The sequence below is a fragment of the Dermochelys coriacea genome, chromosome 19, assembly GCF_009764565.3.
Source record: "Dermochelys coriacea isolate rDerCor1 chromosome 19, rDerCor1.pri.v4, whole genome shotgun sequence".
NCBI classification, from domain to species: domain Eukaryota; kingdom Metazoa; phylum Chordata; order Testudines; family Dermochelyidae; genus Dermochelys; species Dermochelys coriacea.
The window spans coordinates 10,243,689-10,263,910 of NC_050086.2; the positions used below are offsets into that span (position 1 = coordinate 10,243,689).

General features: G+C 45.8%; 1 protein-coding gene across 1 annotated transcript in view; it reads left to right on the plus strand.

Annotated features, from left to right (window-relative positions):
* The first annotated feature begins 726 nt into the window (after nucleotides 1-726).
* The window catches only part of ARID1A (AT-rich interaction domain 1A), a 74,793-nt gene continuing 55,297 nt past the window's right edge, over nucleotides 727-20,222 (plus strand). Inside the window, exon 1 of the mRNA XM_038377699.2 lies at nucleotides 727-1,924. Coding sequence (XP_038233627.1) covers nucleotides 752-1,924 — 1,173 coding nt within the window. The 5' untranslated portion in view covers nucleotides 727-751. The remainder of the gene's footprint in view (nucleotides 1,925-20,222) is intronic.

The window sequence follows — 20,222 nt, forward strand, 5'->3', positions numbered from 1 at the left end:
GGAGCGCTCTGGTGCGGGTCTTCTGACGAGCGAGCCGGCAGTCCGCTTCGCCCAGGCCGAAATCCGCTCCGTGTTTCCCAGCAGGGGAGCTTCCTTTTGTGGCGGAAGGTTGGGCTCGGCTCCGCGGGATCCGCTGCGGGTTTTGCGTGCGGCAGCGGCCTCAGCCTCGCTGAGTTGCAAGCGTCCGGGGCCTGCCTGCGCCTCCTTTGTGAAGGGGGGAGGCTCCAGTCCGGGCCGGGCCGGGCTCCGCTCCGGGTTTGGCAGGCCGCCGCGGCGCTGGGTAAAATGGCAGTGCTGAGCCTCGTGTCGGAGTGAGCAGGACTCGGCGGACGAGAGTCGGGAGCTGCTGCTCGGCTCGCCTAGTCCGGCCCCGCCGCCGCCGCACCGCCCGGCTCCAGGGACGGGGTCCGCTCGCCCGCCGCACCCCCCCCCTCCCTCTTGCCTCTCCCACGCCGGGAGCCCCGTCCCGGGTCCCCCCCCCCTTCTCCTCTCCCCCGATCCCTCCTCCCCTTTCTCCGCCGGCTGCAACCGAGGAGGCACAGCGGGGCAGGCCCCGGGGAGCCCAGCCCAGCGGAGCCCTCCCCGCCTCGCCAGCCAGGCCGGGGGGGAATGAGCCCCCGCTGCCCTGAAGAGCCCGCCGCCGCCTGAGCGGGGAGCAGCAGAGCAGCGAGGCCTCCCGCCGGCCGGCCAGGCAGGGGAGCAGCTCGGGGGCAGGGGTCCGGGGAGGGTGGCTAGGTGGGGAGGGGGGATCATGGCTGCTCAGGTCGCCCCCGCCGCCGCCAGCAGCCTGGGCGCCCCGGCTCCAGCCGAGCTGAAGAAAGCGGAGGCGCAGCAGCGGGATTGTCCCCCGGAGGAGGCGGGGGGCGAGGCGGTGGCGGAGCGCGGCGGCGAGAAGCAGGCGGAGAGCGAGGGCCCCCCGGGGAAGGAGCTGCAGGACGGGGCCGAGAGCAACGGAGGGGACGCCGGGGCCGAGCCCGACCTGAAGAGCTCGAACGGGAACGCGGGCCCCAGGCCCGCCGCTGCCGCCGCCACCCTGAACAATAACCTCCCGGAGCCGCCCGGCGGCGGCGGCGGCGGCAGCGACGGGGTGGGGGCGCCGCAGCAGCAGCAGCAGCCGCCGCCGCCGCCGCAGCAGCCTCCCCCTTCCCACCCGGCCGCCTTGGCCCCGCCAGCCTACGGCTTCGGGCCGCCCTACGGCCGGGGAGCCCAGGCTGCTGCCGTCGCCGCCGCCGCCGCGGCTGCCTTCCACCAACATGGCGGACAACAAAGCACTGGCATGGCAGCGCTGCAGAGCGGGGGCCTGGAGCAGCCCTACCCGGGGCCGGCGGGGGCCCCCCCGGGGCCGCCCCCTCCCCAGAACTCGCATGGCGGCGCCGAGCACGGCTTCCCCAACCACCAGTACAACTCGTACTACGCGGCGGCGGCGGCCGGGCGCAGCGCCGGCGCCTACCCGCCTCCCCCCCAGGCCTACGCCCTGAGCTCCCCCCGGGGCAGCGCGCAGAGCCCCGCGCAAGCGGCCGCCGGGGCCAAATCCCCCGCCGCCGCCGCCGCCGCCTTCCAGCAGCAGCAGCAGCAGCAGCAGCGCTTCGGGGCCATGGGGCCCTCGGCCGCCGGCGGGGCAGCAGGAGGAGGGGGCGCCACCCCGCAGCCCACCGCTACCCCCACCCTCAACCAGCTGCTTACCTCCCCCAGCTCAGCCCGCGGCTACCAGGGCTACCCCGGGGGCGACTACAGCGGCGGGCCCCAGGACGGGGGAGCCGCTGCCAAGGGCCCGGCCGCGGACATGGCCTCCCAGTACGGTGGGGGCAATAGCCAGGCCTGGGCCACGGCCGCAGGAGGGGGCCAACAAAGGAGCCACCATGCGCCCATGAGCCCCGGGAGCAGCAGCGCTGGAGGGGGACAGCCGCTCGCTAGGACCCAGCAGGTGAGGGCTTGGCACGGGGGGGGGGGTGAATGTGTGGAGGGGGGCAGGGGGGGATGTGTGGAGGGGGGCAGGGGCTGGGCGCACGTGGGGGGGATGTGTGGAGGGGGGCCGGGGCAAGGGCAGAAGAGGGGCACCCACGAGGGGCAGGGATGGGGGGGCGACGGGGGGGGGCGAATTTCCTACGGGTTCCCTCCCCCACTTGGACCCACAGTGCTGGGGAGCTGCCATTGTCTGTGTCTTTCTCTCTCTAAAATGGCTGCCTCTCTGCCTTCTCTTCCTCCCCTTCCAGCCTTTGTGCGAGGCTTCCAGAGAGGTGCCTTCTCCTTCCCACTTCCCCTGCCTGCCTTGGGGGCTCTAGGGGGGAGCTGGGGGGAGCCCCTGGGTGGAGGAAGGGCCTGGCACTATGGTGCGTGTGTGCCTGGGGTGGAGGTGGGTAGTTGAGCTCCTCGTTGTTGGGCATGGGAAGGGGTGAGATCAGTAGAGGTGGTGCGAGCTCTGCAGAGCAGCACTTGCTCATTTGCCCCCATTACACCCTGCCTCCCTCTTCTTGCTCCAAGTGAGGGGGCCTTTGCACTTCCTGGGGGTAGGAAGGTGGGAAGTGACCTGTTCTGGGCAGCTGCAGCTTGCCCAGGTTAGCTGTGGCCATTTTCCTGAGCAGTCTCTTGGTTAGCCCAGTGGTCTGGGCCTCTCCCTGGAAGTGCTGGTAAACAGTTCAGTGATTGGAGTAGTAAGTGCAGATTGCTTTGGTTTGGGATTTGAATTATGGAGGTAAAATCCTTCTGTCAAAGCCAGGAGACAGTTGGTCTTAGGTTGACATCCTATCTGTGATCTGATTGGCTCCCCATCTCCTGCTCTTGGCCATTTATAATTGCCTCTGATGTAATGGTACAACAATCCTGATGAGCTCATAAACTTTTACACTCTGCTTTTCTGCCAGCCATAACCCAAACCATCACTGCCACTATCTGCCTTTTTATTCCACAGCTGAAATTGGCTCTGACCTTGAGGAAGTTCAGTAGCAATACTGTATCAGCAGGAGCAGAGTTCCAGACAGGCTGCCCTTGTTGCATTGTGCCTGAAACAAAAGAGGAGGCAATGGCATTTTGTTTGTACCTTGGATTTATTTTGCTTGTTATGTTTTATACAGCCTGGAATAGATTCAGTGTTGTCGGAACAGTAGCAGGGGTTCTCTGTACAATGGGCGTGCTGTTTGTTTTGGTTATGTGACTTTCCCATTGGTATAAAGGATTTCTTTGATGGAATCTAAGGATGCATTTATTCCTGACTAATTTTGACCCATTTCAGAATTGAAATTGGCTGGGTTTGTTATCAGATAGTGAATGTGGGGCTTTTATGGGGTATATTAGAAACCTTTTAAAAAGCATTTGTAGCTGCAGCTCTAGAAATGGTGAATTATCGATTAACACTTTTTTTCATATTGAGCTTTCTCTTAAAGTACAGGTCTGGCCTAACTCCTTACCTATGTTTCAAGACCTTTTTTTTTTTTTTTTTTTTTAAAGTTCGGAAGGAACAATTGTTAGTTTTGTTATAGTGACACTAAACATCAAATGCCTGGAACTGTTGGGCCTGACTATATTGTAAATTCCTACTTTCTGGAGAGAAGTGGGAGCAGGGTAAAAGAGTCTCTAAATCAATATTTTTGTTGTTAATTTTGAGCTGTAGTTCACAAAAGCTTATGCTCAAATAAATTTGTTAGTCTCTAAGGTGCCACAAGTACTCCTTTTTTCTTTTTGCTGGAAATGTAACTAATATCAGCAATACAAATGTGCTATTGCACTTTCAGCTACATGTAAGTCAGACATTTTGGATATTGGGACAGTGATGCTAACATTCTGTTCATATCTGTTCTTAATCAGAGTTTGCAGATAATCTATTACGCTGTGTTTACATGTCTTAGATCTGAATGTGTAATGGCCTTGTGCAGGACTGACAGACTTCTCTCTGCTCATACCCTGCCTGTTTTCATTGCAAGCTCTGGGTCAGAGACATTTGGTACTCTGGAGTGTGACATACAGCTACAGAGTTCTCCCTTCTTGCTCAATCCTTCTCTTCTGTGGCTCTGAAAACTTAGAGTAAGTTTTGTTCCTTGATAACTGATAGTGATGTCTGCTTCAGCTTAGCTGTGTTCTCTCTGTTATATTAAAATAGTGTGTTTTCTAGTAGAGTGGCTCTTATCACTGCTGTGGTCACTGTTGTCCACATGCAACTTGTAACTATTCTGGGTAAACATTTGAGTTCCCGGGCAATACAACCCTATGTATTTGCAAGAAAGTTGCACTAATGTATCATGTAAACTGGTGCCCTACTGAGGAATTTTATATCTTGTATAAAAAAAAAAAATCAACCTGGATAAGATGGGCACTAAAAAAACAGCCCAAGATTAAACTGTTTGTTTGAGACGGATTTTTACTCCAGTGCATAGACCTATTTGGATTATGGATAGCATGGTTGTGATTCTGTGATAGAAACTTTCAAAAAAATTTTAGTTTAAAAAAAACAACCTCACCCCCGGTGTATCCTGGAGGTCTGGTTATAATTTATACTCCAGGCATTCAGTTTAATATGTGTGAGCCATCTAGTCCTATCAACTCAAATTATTAGTGAATGTATGTTTGGTGTTTTGGGAGTGAAAGTGACTTTTTGACAGCACAAATGGCCTCTATAAAAAGTTCTATGCGCCAAGGATGATCAGACATAAATGCACACAATCCTTCTTCACGTTGTGAAACCCTGTTGCCTGGCACTGTGGAACCAGTTCCCCCTGCATCTTCTCTGCCCACAAGAAGTAAGTTTAATAATAATACCCCAAAATTATGTTATAACCTCCTCTCAATGTATCCTGTTTTGTTTCTTAGATCAGACTAAACTAAGTGCTTTCAATCTCATTTTGTCTTGTACAGTGGTGAGCCAATTGGGGCTTATCAAATAACCTTACCTGAGAAATTTCAGAAGGATGAGTTTGGAGCAGGGGGGGGAACAATTCCTTCCTTCCCTCCTCTTTTCTCCCCCCCCCCCGTACCTCTACTTCCAGATCAAGGGAAGGGAGTTGGGGGGGGGGGGGAAGTGTATAGTTAGTTCCCTTCATATAGTCATCCAGAAGGGAAAAATGTTTAGGTTTCTTGAGGGGGGAAGAGGCAGGCACTAAGGAAGAAAAAGTATAAATGTTATTGATTCTCTAAGCTCAGGATGAATGATGTGGAGGTACAGACCTTTTTACCCATCTCTTGCTTTAGGACTTACTTCACTTTTTTTTAATGTTAAACCTTGATTTGAAAGACTCTTTCCTATAAGAGGTTAAAAGTAGCTGCTCACTTGTGCACAGCAATATGTAACCGTCTCAACACTAAAGACTTTTGCAGATAGGTCACCTATAAGAATGCACAGCTGATCCAGGGAGTTGTGAATACCGGGATGTTCTCTATCTGTATGGAGCGGGGCAGATGCAGGGACTCTGTTGTTAGTTCTTATGACCATTTTAGTCTGGAAATACAGAGTTGGACTGACATTAGAAGACTTGTTTTACAGAATAAGTGAATCTAGAAGATCCTGGAGGTCTATGGGAATGACCAGCAGGAAGTCTGGGCCATCTCACATACAGGGCTTCTAGAGCTCTTAGTAAAATGAAAAGATAAACACTCACCTTTTTTTCCTGTAGTGTATAGCTAGTTTTGGTAGTGGACTAGGACTTTATCCAGTTCCATTAGTAGTCAAATTATAAAGAAAAAAGGGTGGGGTCAGGGAGCAGAACAATCCTCAAGAAAACTGCCTGCAAGAAGAGACTCCTCGTAGGTGGGTATTTGTCTTGATACAATACTAACTACAGTAAAAGGCATCTTCTGTAATGGGAGATGTCTTTGGGTTGCATTAAACATTCACATATTGAATAACCTCCCTATAGGTGTACTGTCATCCAGAGACATTTATTACATGTTCAGGGAACTTGGTTTAAAAACAATAATGTGCTAATAACAACCAAAAAAAAAAAAATCTCTTGACCCAGTTGTTGACTTTAAAATCTCAACTTTAGTAACAACTGAAGCATGAACATGTTGTTAAAAACATGGTTTTCAAAATAAATTGGCAGCACAGAGCCATTTAGTGCCAGTGAGCTGTGATATCTTGGAATCTGAAATTGAGCCCTGGCTCCTGTTCACTTTTATCTTAGGGTTTTTTCTTGCTTAGGATTGCATTGTTGGCAGGTCTTGCATTGCCCGTAAGGTCTAGTAAACATTAGTTCTCTACAACAAAAGAGAGGTGGCATTCTTTTGTGATGTGGGCCTTGCCTGTGAATGACTTTCAGACCTTGTCTCTACTAGAAAAGTACACTGGTTTCATTAAATTGATTTTTAAAATTGATGTAAGCCCCTAACGTAAAATTTCTTAAAATGGTGCAAGCCCGTAATGTAGACACACTTAAGGTTCAACCAGTTTAGCTAGATTAACTTTTAAATTGATTTTAGTTAAACTGGTCTAGTGTAGACAAGGCCTTGGCCTCCCCATTCTGTTTAAATATTTTGTGCAAGTGGGTTTAGGAGGCTGGTGTTTCAGGATACAACCTGTGCTTTGGGAAGCCCCAATGAACTAATGGCATCTACCGGGGCGGCATAATCTAGTGGATAGGACACCCAAATGGGAGTCAGAATTGGGGTCAGGTTCCCTGCTCTTTCACTGACTCATGGTGTATAACCGTGGACAAGTCACGTAATCACTCTGCCTTAGTTACTTAGCTGATGTGGGTTTAATAATGCTTGCCCACCTTAATAAAATATGCTGAGGTCTACAAATGAAGGGCATTGCATAAGTGCTTATTTATTACTCTGCATGGGGGTAATGAGATCACCTTTTTGTGTATGGTAACTCCTATTGTGCTACTATTATTGCCAAGATACTAATAGAATGTGCACTCTGGAGTTTGGGATGGGGGATGGAGTGGGGACAGGTGCAGGGGTCACTTTATTAACTTCCTTTTTTTTTTAAACAGAATCTTCGGCAGACGGTTTCCTATCACTGTCAGTCTAGTTCCGTTGTCATTCCACTTAACTTGTTAAAACACTAGGCTATAATGCTAGTACGGTGATGGTTTTTTTCAATAATACACTAGAAAAATACATACCACATCTCTCTCCCATCATGGCAGGAGGTCATAGGGATGTGGGAAGACTGTTTCTTTTTCTTTTTTTTTTTTTTAAAATGAGTTTTCAAATATCACTTTTTTAAATCCATGAAGATACTAAGCTTCCAAATTTGTTAATCTCTAAGGTGCCTGCCTTGTAGTACTCCTACAAGTACTCCTTTTCTTTTTGCGGATACAGACTAACACAGCTGCTACTCTGAAACTTAAGCTTCCAAGGATACTTTGGGCTGATATAGCACCTTTCATCTGAGGATAATATTAGTAAATATCTACCGACCTTCCAGGGGTATTAACATGCATGCCCTGCAATAAACAACCCAGCAGCTTTTCTTCAAAACAAATGAAAACTTAAAAGGGAGCATAAAATAACACAGGCTCCCATGCTGTCTTGGTGTTACAACACCACCTGCTTCCCCACCAGTGTCCTTGCTATTGTGCTCAAAGGGACACCAACTTGGAAATTCCCTTTCCACCTGAAAAATCTGTACTTGCTGATCTTTCAGGTAACACCTACAATCACTATAATTGGAACACTACAGGAGAAAAGGTACTCTTCCCTCCCCTGTTTGTTTACTTGGTACATTTGATGCCACTTTGTATATGGGCAGTTTATTGACGTGCTCGGTTGCATTTGCTGTCACATGCACTGCTTTGGGGAGAAGTTCACCTGCATGTCATTACTTGGGTCCTGCAGGAGTGTTTCTAAGTTGTCACAGTAGTAAAGCTAAAACTGAAGGGATGTACAAAGTGAAGGAGGACAGGAGGGGTGGGCCTGACAGTATTGCTGCTAGACCCACCCATGTCCCCTCCTGTAAAGACCCTTGTAAACATCAGCAGGGGAGTACAATAGCTTTTCCTTACCCCCCCCCCTTGTATTTTTTTTTAAACCAGGAACTTAAAAATCAGCGTATGCTCTTTAAAAGGTGCTATGTCAAACTTAAATTTGTTGAAATTAGTCAACAAAAAAAAAGTTCATTGTAAATTTTTTGGGGCAGCCCCTTGTGTATAAAGGGGAAATGCACATGGATTGAGAAAAATGTACCAGTCACTTGCTCTCCAAAGTCCTAAATCTACCAGCTAGAGGTGAATGTGAAAGATGGGAGGGTGGAAGTTATTGTTCCCTGTTGATATTTGGGGGAGTTGAGTGGAACTGGCACAGGTCTTGTCAGTTTTTCTAATGTCCACCTGCCTGGATGACAATAGAGAAATTGATAGTGTCCTTTTTTTAGTTGCTTGCCCTTATTGACTTGGGCAAGCTGAGCAGCTGCAAAGAGATTGGAGCTGTTTTCTGCAGGCTCAGGAAGACTTCAGTTGACCTTCCAAACACAAACTGAATGTAATCTTTACAATATTATGTGCATAAACTTAAACTTCTTTTAAAAGCTGAAATTCTGTCAAAGTTGGTAGTTGGGGGCAGTCCACTACTTCCTAGGGAAAGCTTGCCACTGGAGCACAGATCTTTCCGTTCCAGTCTTGCACTCTGGTGGTGGTAATTCTTTTACAGAAGGGGGAAGCTGTGGCACAGAGGTTAAGTGACTTGCCAAGGTGATGCAACAAGTCTGTAATAGAGCTGAGAATAGAAGCTAGGTCTTCTGACTCCCAGACCTATTCCTTAATTACCAGGCCACTAGTCCATTTAATATAGGATTATTTTTTTTAGTATAATGCATTAAAAAAAACCACCCACAGCTTTTTATGGTGCTCTGTGTCTAAAGAAACACAGTGCCCAAACCAGCTGTAGGAGGTTTGCAGAATGACAGAGTAGCTTTGGTAAGGGCTGGAACAGGAACAGCCGCTTCTTTCAGGGTTGATCTCGTGTGCATACTTTCCTTGTTCCTGTAGTGATCTAACTATGTGGTGTAAATGTACAATAGGGATCGGGGAGGAGTTCATATTTCTTCCTCTTCTCTATACACCTGCACTCCCAGTTCTTGTCATAGCTCAGCAGTGAGGAAGAGGCATTTGTAAGTTTGGCGCTGGTTGTCTGTCTTTCTGGAGTGTCTCTGAGCATTGTGTAAACACTTGCTGAGCTGTCAATATGTACATGTGAGATTTCTATAGTGAAATGTATAAGATGCTGTGTAATGGTAGCTTTTATTACTGTTACCTATGTAATAGTTCTTGTACAAATAATTCCTTGCTTTAGATAATCCAGAGTAAAATGATATTGAAGCTGGGGTTCCAGTGGTCCTCTCCTTTTTGTGGGGAGGGGAGGTGAATAACAGGGTGATTTTTCACCCTTTCCTTCCCCTGCCTCCCCATTCCCAGTGGGAGGGTGACTTTTTTTGTTAAACTATTGTAAGAAACCAGGGTGTAGAAGTAAAACATGAGGGGTTATGATGGAGGAACAGGGTTTTTCCAGTTTCATATGCAGTAACCAGTATGCTGATCTTCCCATAACATAACTATTGTGATTGGAATAGTCTCAAAGACCAGAAAGAAAGTTGCCAGTCAGGGTCTCCAAAAGTTGCTAGCTATAACTATTGACAACTCTGATTTGTTTTGGGCTGGTATTAACTGAGTGTGTCTATATATGCAGTGCTGCAATGGCACAGCTGCACTGGTGCAGCGCTTAGTGAAGACGCTACCTACGCCAACAGCAGAGCTTCTCCCATTAGCGTAGATACTCCACCTCCCCAAGAGGCATTAGCTTTGTCAATGGGAGAAGCCCTCCCATCAACATAGCGCTGTCTACGCTGGAGGTTAGGTCGGTATAACTGCCTTGTTCAGGGGCATGGAAAATCCACACCCTTAAGAGACATAGTTATACGTCAAAGGCCAAATCCCCTGAGATGGGATATTAGATGGATGGGATCTGAGTTACTACAGAAAATTTTTTCCTGGGTATCTGGCTGGTGAATCTTGCCCATATGCTCAGGGTTTAGCTGATTGCCATATTTGGGGTCGGGAAGGAATTTTCCTCCAGGGCAGATTGGAAGAGGCCCTGGAGGTTTTTCGCCTTCCTCTGTAGCATGGGGCATGGTTGACTTGAGGGAGGCTTCTCTGCTCCTTGAAGTCTTTAAACCATGATTTAAGGACTTCAATAGCTCAGACATGGGTGAGGTTTTTCATAGGAGTGGGTGGGTGACATTCTGTGGCCTGCGCTGTGCAGGAGGTCGGACTAGATGATCAGAATGGTCCCTTCTGACCTTAGTATCTATGAATCTATAAGTTGGTTGTGTTAGACCAAGCCTCTGAATTGCAAGTTAGAACTAAGGCAGTATATCATACAGAACTTTAAAATGTTCCCTGTTGGCTTTCCTAACACTTTAATTATAAAAGAATCTTGTGACTTCGTAGCTGGCCTTTGGAATTTGACAAGAAGAGACCTGTGGCCAGACAAGTGCCTTTTCTTTGTTCTGTGAAATTCCATATGGGTTTGACTGAGGAAAACCTGAAAATCTCCACTTCTCATGTGGTATCAGCACAACTTTGGTATCCTGCCAAAAGAATTGCATATGAATGTCTAAAAAGCTGGACCCAGGGCACTGCTGTACCCCACCTTCACGTATGCACTGGGAGAGCTGGGGGAAGAGGGGAGCTCCCTGAGTTCATAGCTGGCCATTTTTTTTCCTCTCCCCCTCCTTGCCACGGAGGAAGGGAATTGGGATCACCTGACTCCCAACTGTCAACTCATTCCTCTAGGCCACGCTGCCTCAATGCAGAGGTGCTGTGTCCACAGCTCCTGTTGACTTTAGTTGCAGTTAAGTGCTTAGAACTTCTGCATGTAAGGCCCTGGGTGTCTCATATTGGGGACCCCCCAGAAATGAGGCCTATACAACTAGTGCCCTCTGCCAAAATTTTGGTTTAGTGACTTATTTGGCATCTTGTAGGAAGAATGTTGCAAAGGCAAATACAGAAGAGAATTCCTCTGGGGTGTGGCGTTACACCTGTCTTTTCTTCCTGTAGTCTTCTGCCTCATTTGTTTTACACCTTCTATCTCTTGCAACAAATAAGGCAGGGCGCCTACACACAGCCTAATATAGATCACAACCTTGATCATCCCAGGCACTGAATGAGGCAACGGTCCTGTGGAAAGAAATAATACGTACACATGTGGGAGCAAAACTTAGGTTGCACATGCAACCTAACTTGAGCGTGTAACTTTCACATAGGTTTTTAATGTGTTAAATACATTGCTGAGAATTTAGGATCCCCTCACCAGTACTAGAGTGGATAGATAACAATGGAGCTGAAATTCAGTCCCTGGGACAGTTCTCCGTCCTGCCCTGACACAATGGTCATAGATGCAGGTTTGATTTCCAGCTTCTAGAGCCAGTGGGAGCATTCAGTAGCATCCCCTTTGGTTTTTAAAGGGAGTCCTATCTAATCCTTCCTGCTTAGGTCTGGTTTAAACTGTTGTATTTACTGATGTAATGTTTAGGTTAGGGGTATTATTTTTATACAGATATAATTAATGGTTCAACCCTGGTGTATATATGTATACAGCCAATTCATCTGTCCATGTTAAGGGGTTGTATTGCTTTAACTTTGACCGGGTTCTAGATGGATAGTTATAGCAGTACAAAAACCTGTGTGTAGACAAGTCCTTTATGTGCCCGAATCCACAGACTAGCTCCAGCACCTTCTTCCAAGGCAAATAGCCTGCCTCCCAAAGAAGGGCAGCAGCACAGAAGAGAAGCTGTGTATCCCACTTGGTTCTCAAAGGCAAGCATGATGGAGGGATGGCTGGGCCAAATTCGAGTGGTGGTGTGACCCTGTGCACCAAGTCACAATGCCTCTCACATTTGCAACAACTAACTTGCTCTGTGTGTGTGTGAAGCTGCTGTTTCCACAACAAAATCAGAGCCCACAAGTTTTTGTTGTTGTTTTTTTGTTTTTTTTAACAGCCTTAATCATTGGGTTTCTTACCAGGACATGGAAGATTCCTTGGCAACATTCTTTTTTAGTTATGGGATTGGAGGAATGATCCTGACCTCTGTGGATTTGAATGTTTAGAACCATCTCTTCAGTTACCATAAAACATAGAAATTGCCTCAGTTTGTACATAGACTAAAGTAGCCTATGTTTCCTTGTTTGTGGGCTCTAAATTCTGCTGCAGAGCTTGGGAGAGCCAGGTTCATGGGATTATAAGGGAGGATGGAGCTCCCCATCTGGGAGAAAAGAACTGTCTGTGGTCATTATGTCCTGCTGAATATTATTGAAATGCTCTAAAATCTGACATTGGACTTGGGTTTCTCTCTTCAGGCTAATACTGAGGGCTTGTCCCCACTTACCAGGGGATTGACATGCGGCGATCAATCCACTGCGGGTCAATTTAGCAGGTCTACTGAAGACCCACTAAATCGACCACCGATCGCTCTCGTGTTGACTCCAGTACTCCGGAATGAGAAGCATAAAGTAAGTCGACGGGAGAATTTCTCCTGTCATCCCAGCGCGATGTGGACGCTGCAATAAGTCTACCGAAGGTATGTTGACTCCAGCTACGTTATTCATGTAGCTGGAGTTCCGTAAATTAGGTCGACTTAGCCCTGTAGTATAGACCTGCCCTGAGAATAGCAGTATCTGAACACTAAAATAGAACTAGGGCTGCTTGCTTCCATCACATCTTCTAGTGAGAGGAGGAGATGAATCCTGTAGTCTTTCTCAAAGGAGGAAGTGACTTTCTGGTACGATGCCCCCGTAGGTGGGTGCACAGCTCTGTAGGTGACTGCATAGATCTCTTTTGGTCCTTTGAGGAGAACCTGCCCATTAACAACTTGTGAACAGTGTCTTTTTTCTCTCTTTTTAATTAATGCTCAGTCGGGGTTCTGCTGAAGGAACTTGACTGTTCTTGTTGTAACATCTGAACTTGTTCCAGGATCCCAGGACTGAACAGGCTTATGCTGCATATGCAGTGTTCTCTTGCTGCGTGGGATCCTTCCTGTGCTCAGGTTTCATGTCTTGCTCTCCATGACTATCAAGCACTGGATTTAAAGTCCAAACGACTACAGGACTATGCACCCTGTACAGATTTAGAAGGAGTATCTGGTATTTATTAACTTGGTGTAAATAATTAAACTCTAGTAGCAGGCTAGCTAGGTCTTCCTCAAATGTGCTAACCATGGAATAGTTTGAAGAAGAGCACTTTCCTTCTTCAGAAGAAATATTTAAATGGCTGAATTGTTGAAAGGAGTTGTGATTTTTGTATTTTATTTTTATTTTTTTTAACTTGTAACATTTCTGACTACTTGGGTACTGTTATCAAACATGCGTAAGGCCCTGCATTCGAGGCTGATATGCTAGCTAGGCCGGCACATCCATAGATGTCCATAGACTTGCAGAAATGGCCTTTCTATAGTGCTTTAACTGTGGTTGGCTGCATGTGGTGTGACAAAGTGGTTTTTGAAGTACTCAAATTATACAATGTGGATTGGTGGCTTTATGTATGTATGTCCATTCAACTATTCCATATAGGATTGGTGATTCTTGTACCCATTCATAACCCTTGGAAAAGGGCCCAGGCCTATTAATTATGCAAGTGTAATAGATACAACCAGCTATTGTAACTTATGACTTTATGGGATGGGAACCTATCTTGGGTACTTGTATGTCCCGCCCATTACGTTAGTATCTGAGCACCACACGATCTGTCATGTATTTGTTGTCCTCCACCCCTGTGAGATACGGAAATCCCATGCCCTCCACTTTACACATAGGGAACTGAGGTACAGAGAGTGTAAGGGACTTGATCAGGATCACACAGAAAGTCTGTGGCAGAGCAGGGATTTGAGGCCAGATCTCCCAAATCCATTCTAGTCCTAACCGGTAGCCATCTGTCCTCTCTAGGAATGGGATTACACCTTGATAGTATGCCAGTCTGGGTTCTAGGAAGTTACTGTTTCACAGAACATGCCAGTCTTTTTCCTTCATGCTCCTATTCTAATTGTATATGGCACTTACGAGGGAAGGCCTTAGTTTTCCTGGAATGGGATGTGTTTGCAATACATAAAAACACTAAACATCTCCAGTTGATGGCTGCAGCACACTAAACCTGGGTGTATTGATGGTACATGTTGGTGAACATTAGCAATGTAATAAGAGCATTCATTTGTTTAGAAGGCACTCCTGCGATTAATGTGCTGGAGGAAGGAAAAACTAGTAAAACACTTGATCTAAGATGGTCTTCCAATAGTCAGGGATAAGCGAATGGAAATGGTTGCAGTAGACCCATCCTGGATTACCCACTTGTCTATACTCTAAAAATATTCCCAAAATATCTCTGAAAACCCTGCCTCTTAGTTCTTGTGATGGGTTGGAGATAAAGAAACTTGTTCTTTCCGCTCAAAGGTGGCTTGACTGCTCCTCACTGAAGGAAGAACTTCTGCTGAAAAACCATATGCACACTTGGTGTGGTAGTTCTTAAAATCAAGGGAAGTAATATTACTGCCTTATAAAATAAACTTGAGCAGATGGGGGATCCTATTCAGCCCTCCAACTACCCACATCAGCCCTTAACACTCATCTTCTCCCAATTCCCTGACTCTGAAGTAGAGCACAAAACATTGTCCTAATGCAACTTTCAGGGAAGGAAAGGGAAGAAAACTTGATTCTAAGAAGACACATCAGACAGGGTACCAGGAAATCTGATATGTAAAAGGTTACCTTAGTGGCTTATTGATGGGAGTAGCAACTTTTAGCAATGCATTGTTTTTCAGGAGAGCTGTAGTATTCTGGCTGGTGCACAAATGTCAGTGTTAGCTTTGGATTTGCTGATTATGCTGCACATAGCATTTAACTGTTAAGAGTTGCTACTGTTGAAAAGGTGTAATAGTCACGTCTCTTTTCTTTTTCATTTGTTGCCTTATGATTTCTTGTTATACCTGTTCCTGAAACCAGTGAAGAGTTTGCAGCGTTGGCTGTTCCTCCTCTCCCCCTGGCATTGGCACACTAATTAATTTCGGCATCTGCTCGCCAGCAGCCAGCTCATGCTCGCTCTCCTTTTTAACTTGTTAAACAATTTGCAGTGTTGCTAACTTTGCTTTAAAAGCAGTTCATTTAATGCCTGGGCTGATGTGAGGCTAGAAGCTCACAGCCAGAAGAAAAGAACAAGCCGACTAAAGGAAACTCATCACAATTTAGGCTTCAGGATTGCTGTAACCTGGCATTTAAAGCTTATGAAAAGTACATATCTAGTTTGTATTTAGGACCTACCCTAGGATGTGTGTGTCTGTAGGATTGGGATTCACCCAAGGCTTGTCAAGAGTAACATATTGGAATCAGTATCGTGTTGGTTTTAAGGCTGTACTGGAGTGTCCTTACTACTCTCTGACAGCAAAGGCTTGGCTGCAGCTCTTGTCCACACAGTCTTTCCTCCCCCAGCCGCCTCTTTTCTCACTAGTGTAGACACGAGTGCAGCTCTCGGCTTTTGGATGCAAACAGGTCACCTGGTTATAAATGCTGGAAAGTAGTTGTTTGTTACAAAGATCTCAAGCTTCGTCACTGGTAAATACAGGTACCTTCCTCGCTTGCCCACAGCAGTTGGTTATATTTTTTTGATTCTAAGGTGGCTAAATTAGTGGTGTTCCCAACTAGAGTGGCAGAAGGCTTTTGGTGTGGGCTTTCTTGAGTCCCAAGCTATTGCTCACTCTTGATCGTGAGGCTAGTTGCTTTCTCTTCCTCTTCATGTTAAGAAGGCAGAATTCACATTGTCCTGAACCTTGTCAGAACCACTTTGTACACTAGCTGGCAGCCAGACTTGAGGAGTAGTATGTGGCAGGTAATCTCCTTTGGATCTGTCTGCACCACACTGATACCCCATTGCAAACTTGCAGGAGCAGTGTCCACTGCCTTGACCTTAGTCTACCATTGAACTTTGAGTGTGACCAGCAGAACTTGAATTCAAGGACTTTAGGGATAAATCTGATACCAGCAGTGTGAACGCTTGGGGTTGGTGGGTGTTTTTTGTACTATTCATTGGATTTATTTAAGTTGGTGAGGGAGGGAAAACACACAGGCTCAGTTTACTTCCAAGACCCAGCTTTCATATACCGTGTTAGCCTTCCTCCATGTTTAATTTTCAACTGTGCGTAACCAAACTTGTCTGATTTACTTGGATCTTTTGCTGTGGAGAAAGTTCTGCTTCCAAGCAGATTCCAAAATGTGGTTCTGCAGAAACTACAGGTCCCACCCAGCATCTAGTACTCCATTGTTATTAAATGAGGCAGCTACTCTGGACATGATAGAGCATTGGATGCTGGAATGAGGTAGCCTCCAACAGCTGTACTTCTAGAGCAAATTAATGTGTTGCATTCTCCTCTATTTGCAGAACTTTGTACTTCTGTAAGAATCCCTGGGATCTTGTAACTTTAAAATTATAAATTAAACCTCACAACACCCTAGCAGGTCAATATTATGCCAGCCTTGTAAATGTTAATGAGAGTTCACCAGTCCAGAAACTGTCTGTTCACCCACCCTTGATCTTAATGATTTACAATGAAGACTAAACACAACAAAAATGCCCCCCACCAACCTAAAGACCTCACTTGTAAATTAAGAAAACATTTACCGGGTGGGTAGGAATTTGCAAGGGTGTAGTGTTTCTGTTTCTCAGGTGAAGAAACTGAGATGCAGGAGTTAAGGTGAAGCACCAGGGGTCACACATGAAGTCTGGAACAGCCAGGAATTCGGTCTCCTGACTGTGTTCTGTGCTTTAACCATAGACCATTCTTTCCTTCCTTGCAAACTGGTGGTGGCCCTCAGTCTCCTAGCAAACTGACAATGAAGCACTCTTCTTAATAAAATTTGAGGGTTTTGTTTCATTACTGTGGAGTGGAAGAGGATGAAATTCAGGGGTGGTATTTTCTTTCATTATCTCCTCTGACCTCCACCACTAGATACTCTTTCTGGTTTGTACATGTATGTGAAGCCAACCTGATTTGCCTTAATAAGTGTATGTTTACCATTAATTTAATTCTCTCCTTGATTTTGTGTCTGTTTTATGTGTACCTTACTTTGCAACCATACCTACCTTTTCTGTCTGTAGAGATCTTTTTCTGTGGTAACTTATCTGAGAATGACAGAAATTGGACCCTGCCATGTTTCCATGTGTAAAGGGCTCCTTCTGAATTAATAAAACAAACTTTGCTTTGGAAAGTGAATCCTGAAGAGTCCTCTGTTGCAGGGACTTCCCTCAGGCCTAATGTTTTAGATCACATATTGAATGCCAGCACTGTTTGGTAGCTGAGGACATCCTGCTGTGTCTGGAGTCTGTATTGCTCATTTGGGAGGAAGAGCGGGGCTTTAGGGAACCAGATGGTTAATGGTGACTGAAAGTTCATTGCTGGCTACGGTTGTCTGAATAGACTTATTAGTCAGCTTTGAAACTGTTTTGAAGTTTTAATGATGCTTACTGAGAATACTGTCTTGTGAATTATCTGCATGGCTCGGACTGCTCAGCTGTTCTAAATTGCATCACTCAGTAGCACTGGTATCTGGAAGATAGTCTTTTCAATTTCAGGATAGCTATTTTCCCCTTATCTGTGGTTTTGGTTTTATTTTATTTATTTTCCCCCGTGACTTGTTTCCGGGAGTTATTTTCATGGCTTGTTACTGGACCTGGTCAACATTCTAGCACTTCTACCTCTTCTAGTATGTAAGTGGGTCTGCTACCAAAATGACACAATAAGAAATAATGCCAAGGACATGACCAGCCTGTGGTGGGAATAGGGTGTTGGTGAAATGTGGAGCCTGCTTTACCATCTACAAAGGAAGGGGTTTTTTTTTTGTTTTTTGTTTTTTTTCCTTTCCTTTTTCCCATCTTGGGAAGAGAAGTACCTTGGCAGACTTTCTATGATGTGTTTCTTGGGATCCTCTCCCACTCAACTTGAGAGGTTCATGGATGCAGACTTCTTGGTGGACCTGAATGGTGTTGCTTGGCTGAGGTTTCTGAAAAAAGTCCACAGGAGGCTTTTGGAGACTTGGGAGGGCAGCCTATGTGTAGGGTGACTGGAGTTTTGGAGGGGAGGGTGGGGGGGAGCTAGTCATCTATATGGGTATGTGATGGGTTTGACAGGAAATAACTTGCACAAGCCACTCCAGTGCAGACAGATGTTGGCTGAGGTGATTGTATAGTGAAGTGGCAGTTACTATCTAAATACCAATAGTTTGACTTACTTTACATCCATACCTATAAAGAGAATCTCATAATGGGTTGACTGGTGATCATTGCTGTTCCATAAAGCATTTTGCTGAGCTCCTGCATTGACTGACCATCTAAATTTATGTACAGAAGTTGGCATCTACCCTTGCCATGTCAACATCATATAACTACTTTTAAATTTCTCATGTTTTGTACTGTAAACCACCCTATATCTCTTTCTAGATAAGAGAGAGGGAGGTGGCAAAAGGAACCTACCTGTTGGTCAGCCAATTCGTGTGTTTGGGCGTGGTATGGGTCAGACTTGCACAACACATGTCACTCTATCCTCTATAGCAGGCATTGTTGAGAGCACTACAACTAGACTTAGTTTCTGATTTTTCTCCCTAGTCGTCAAACTGGAATTCTGTTGGGCAGGATTATCTGATCACCTTCTGACTGTTTTGAAACTTCTTAGATTTAAACCTTGTTATACTGGCTCACTAGCAAAACTTAATGAATGCGCAAAAATAAATAAAATGTAGTTGCTTTTGTTGCCTGGATGGGGGGTGCCATGGTTCTGCTTGTTCAACACCTTCAGACAAGGGTATTTGTCTCTGTAATAATGGGCTAAATTAGTCAGAGAAAGGCGCTTTTACCTCCACTAGTTGTGCCTCATGCTGTTTGTGTGTGTTTTTGCAAGAAGCGTGGTAGACGCCCAGATTCACACAACTAGTATTAGCAAGGCTGGGCCTGTCTGGCATCTTTACAAGCACTAACTTAGCTTTCAAACAAGGAAGTGCCCTTCTCACTCTCCATTCCTGAACCAATAGAATAGACGCACTGTAAATCTTTTTTGCTAGATCTCTTGTATATTTTAATAATGTACGATTATTTCCTGGTAGACCAATCTCTGCGTCCATCTACATGTAAATGCTGTAGGTTACAGAAAACTAAAACATACAGCATATCTAAATATGACAGTCATTCAGATAGTATGGTGATTTGGAGGCTGGGGGGGAAACTATATAAATATCTACTAACCTGGAGTGATGAATACAATGGTCATTTGTCATGGAGAATGACTTGCAGAACAGGGAAACCTATAGTCTTGATAAGTAGGATTTTGTGGCTTTGGTAGAGGGAGTTTAAAAGGCACAGGCCAGAGAGAGGAAAGATGATTTGGAAAAATTCTGGCTTCTGACAAAGTGCATCTTCTGTTGCTGGAAATTTCCTGGTATCTCTGGTGTCTGAGATTAGCTGCTCCAGTTTTTGATGAGACCATGGTCCTCTTGGTAAGCCTGCATGAGGTATGGCATCCCTCTTTGCGGAAGTAACATATCTTGCCTTAACTACTGTTGTGAATTAACTTTTCAGTGTCCATCTTTGGTACGTGCAGAGCATCAAAAAGACTCTTGTGCTACCTTCTAATATTTATATATCTGGCACATTTTGTGAAAGCTGGTTCTTTTGTGTGCTCTGAACAGACTAGCTTCAGAAGAGGACTTGAAGGTCCATTCAGTGGACATTTATTTGGTTTTGGCACCATTTTAAACAGGATTTTTTTTGTTTTGTTTGCGTTTGCTCTTGTATGAGAAACATCTCTACAAAAACTGTACTTGGCCATTCATTGTTTGCATGTGCCTGTGATGGTGGTTCTTGATTGATGTTTGAATTAGGGCTTTTCCTTTGTAAGTGCAGGTCTGCTCTTCCCATGAGATTGTAGAACAGACCATTATAGAAGAACAAACAGAAACCCTGCCCAAACTAGCTGAAACTGTGGCATAGTAGGAGCAGCAATGTTTAGTATGGCTCTTCTGGGGTGTGTAGACAGTCCTCTTGCTGAGAATAGTGTTGCACTGTAATATCCTATGTTAACAGGACTATGTTTGCATCTAAACCATGGGAGGTAATTGTAAAAGTCCTAATTCTAAATTTGAGGGAGCTCTGAATGACTTTTGGTAGAAGCAGGAGAGGAGAACACCTTTTGGAAGTGCCTTTTTTCTTCATGTGATTCCTTCTAAAGGGATTCTGTAATTCTGATATTCTTTTGAAACATACATATT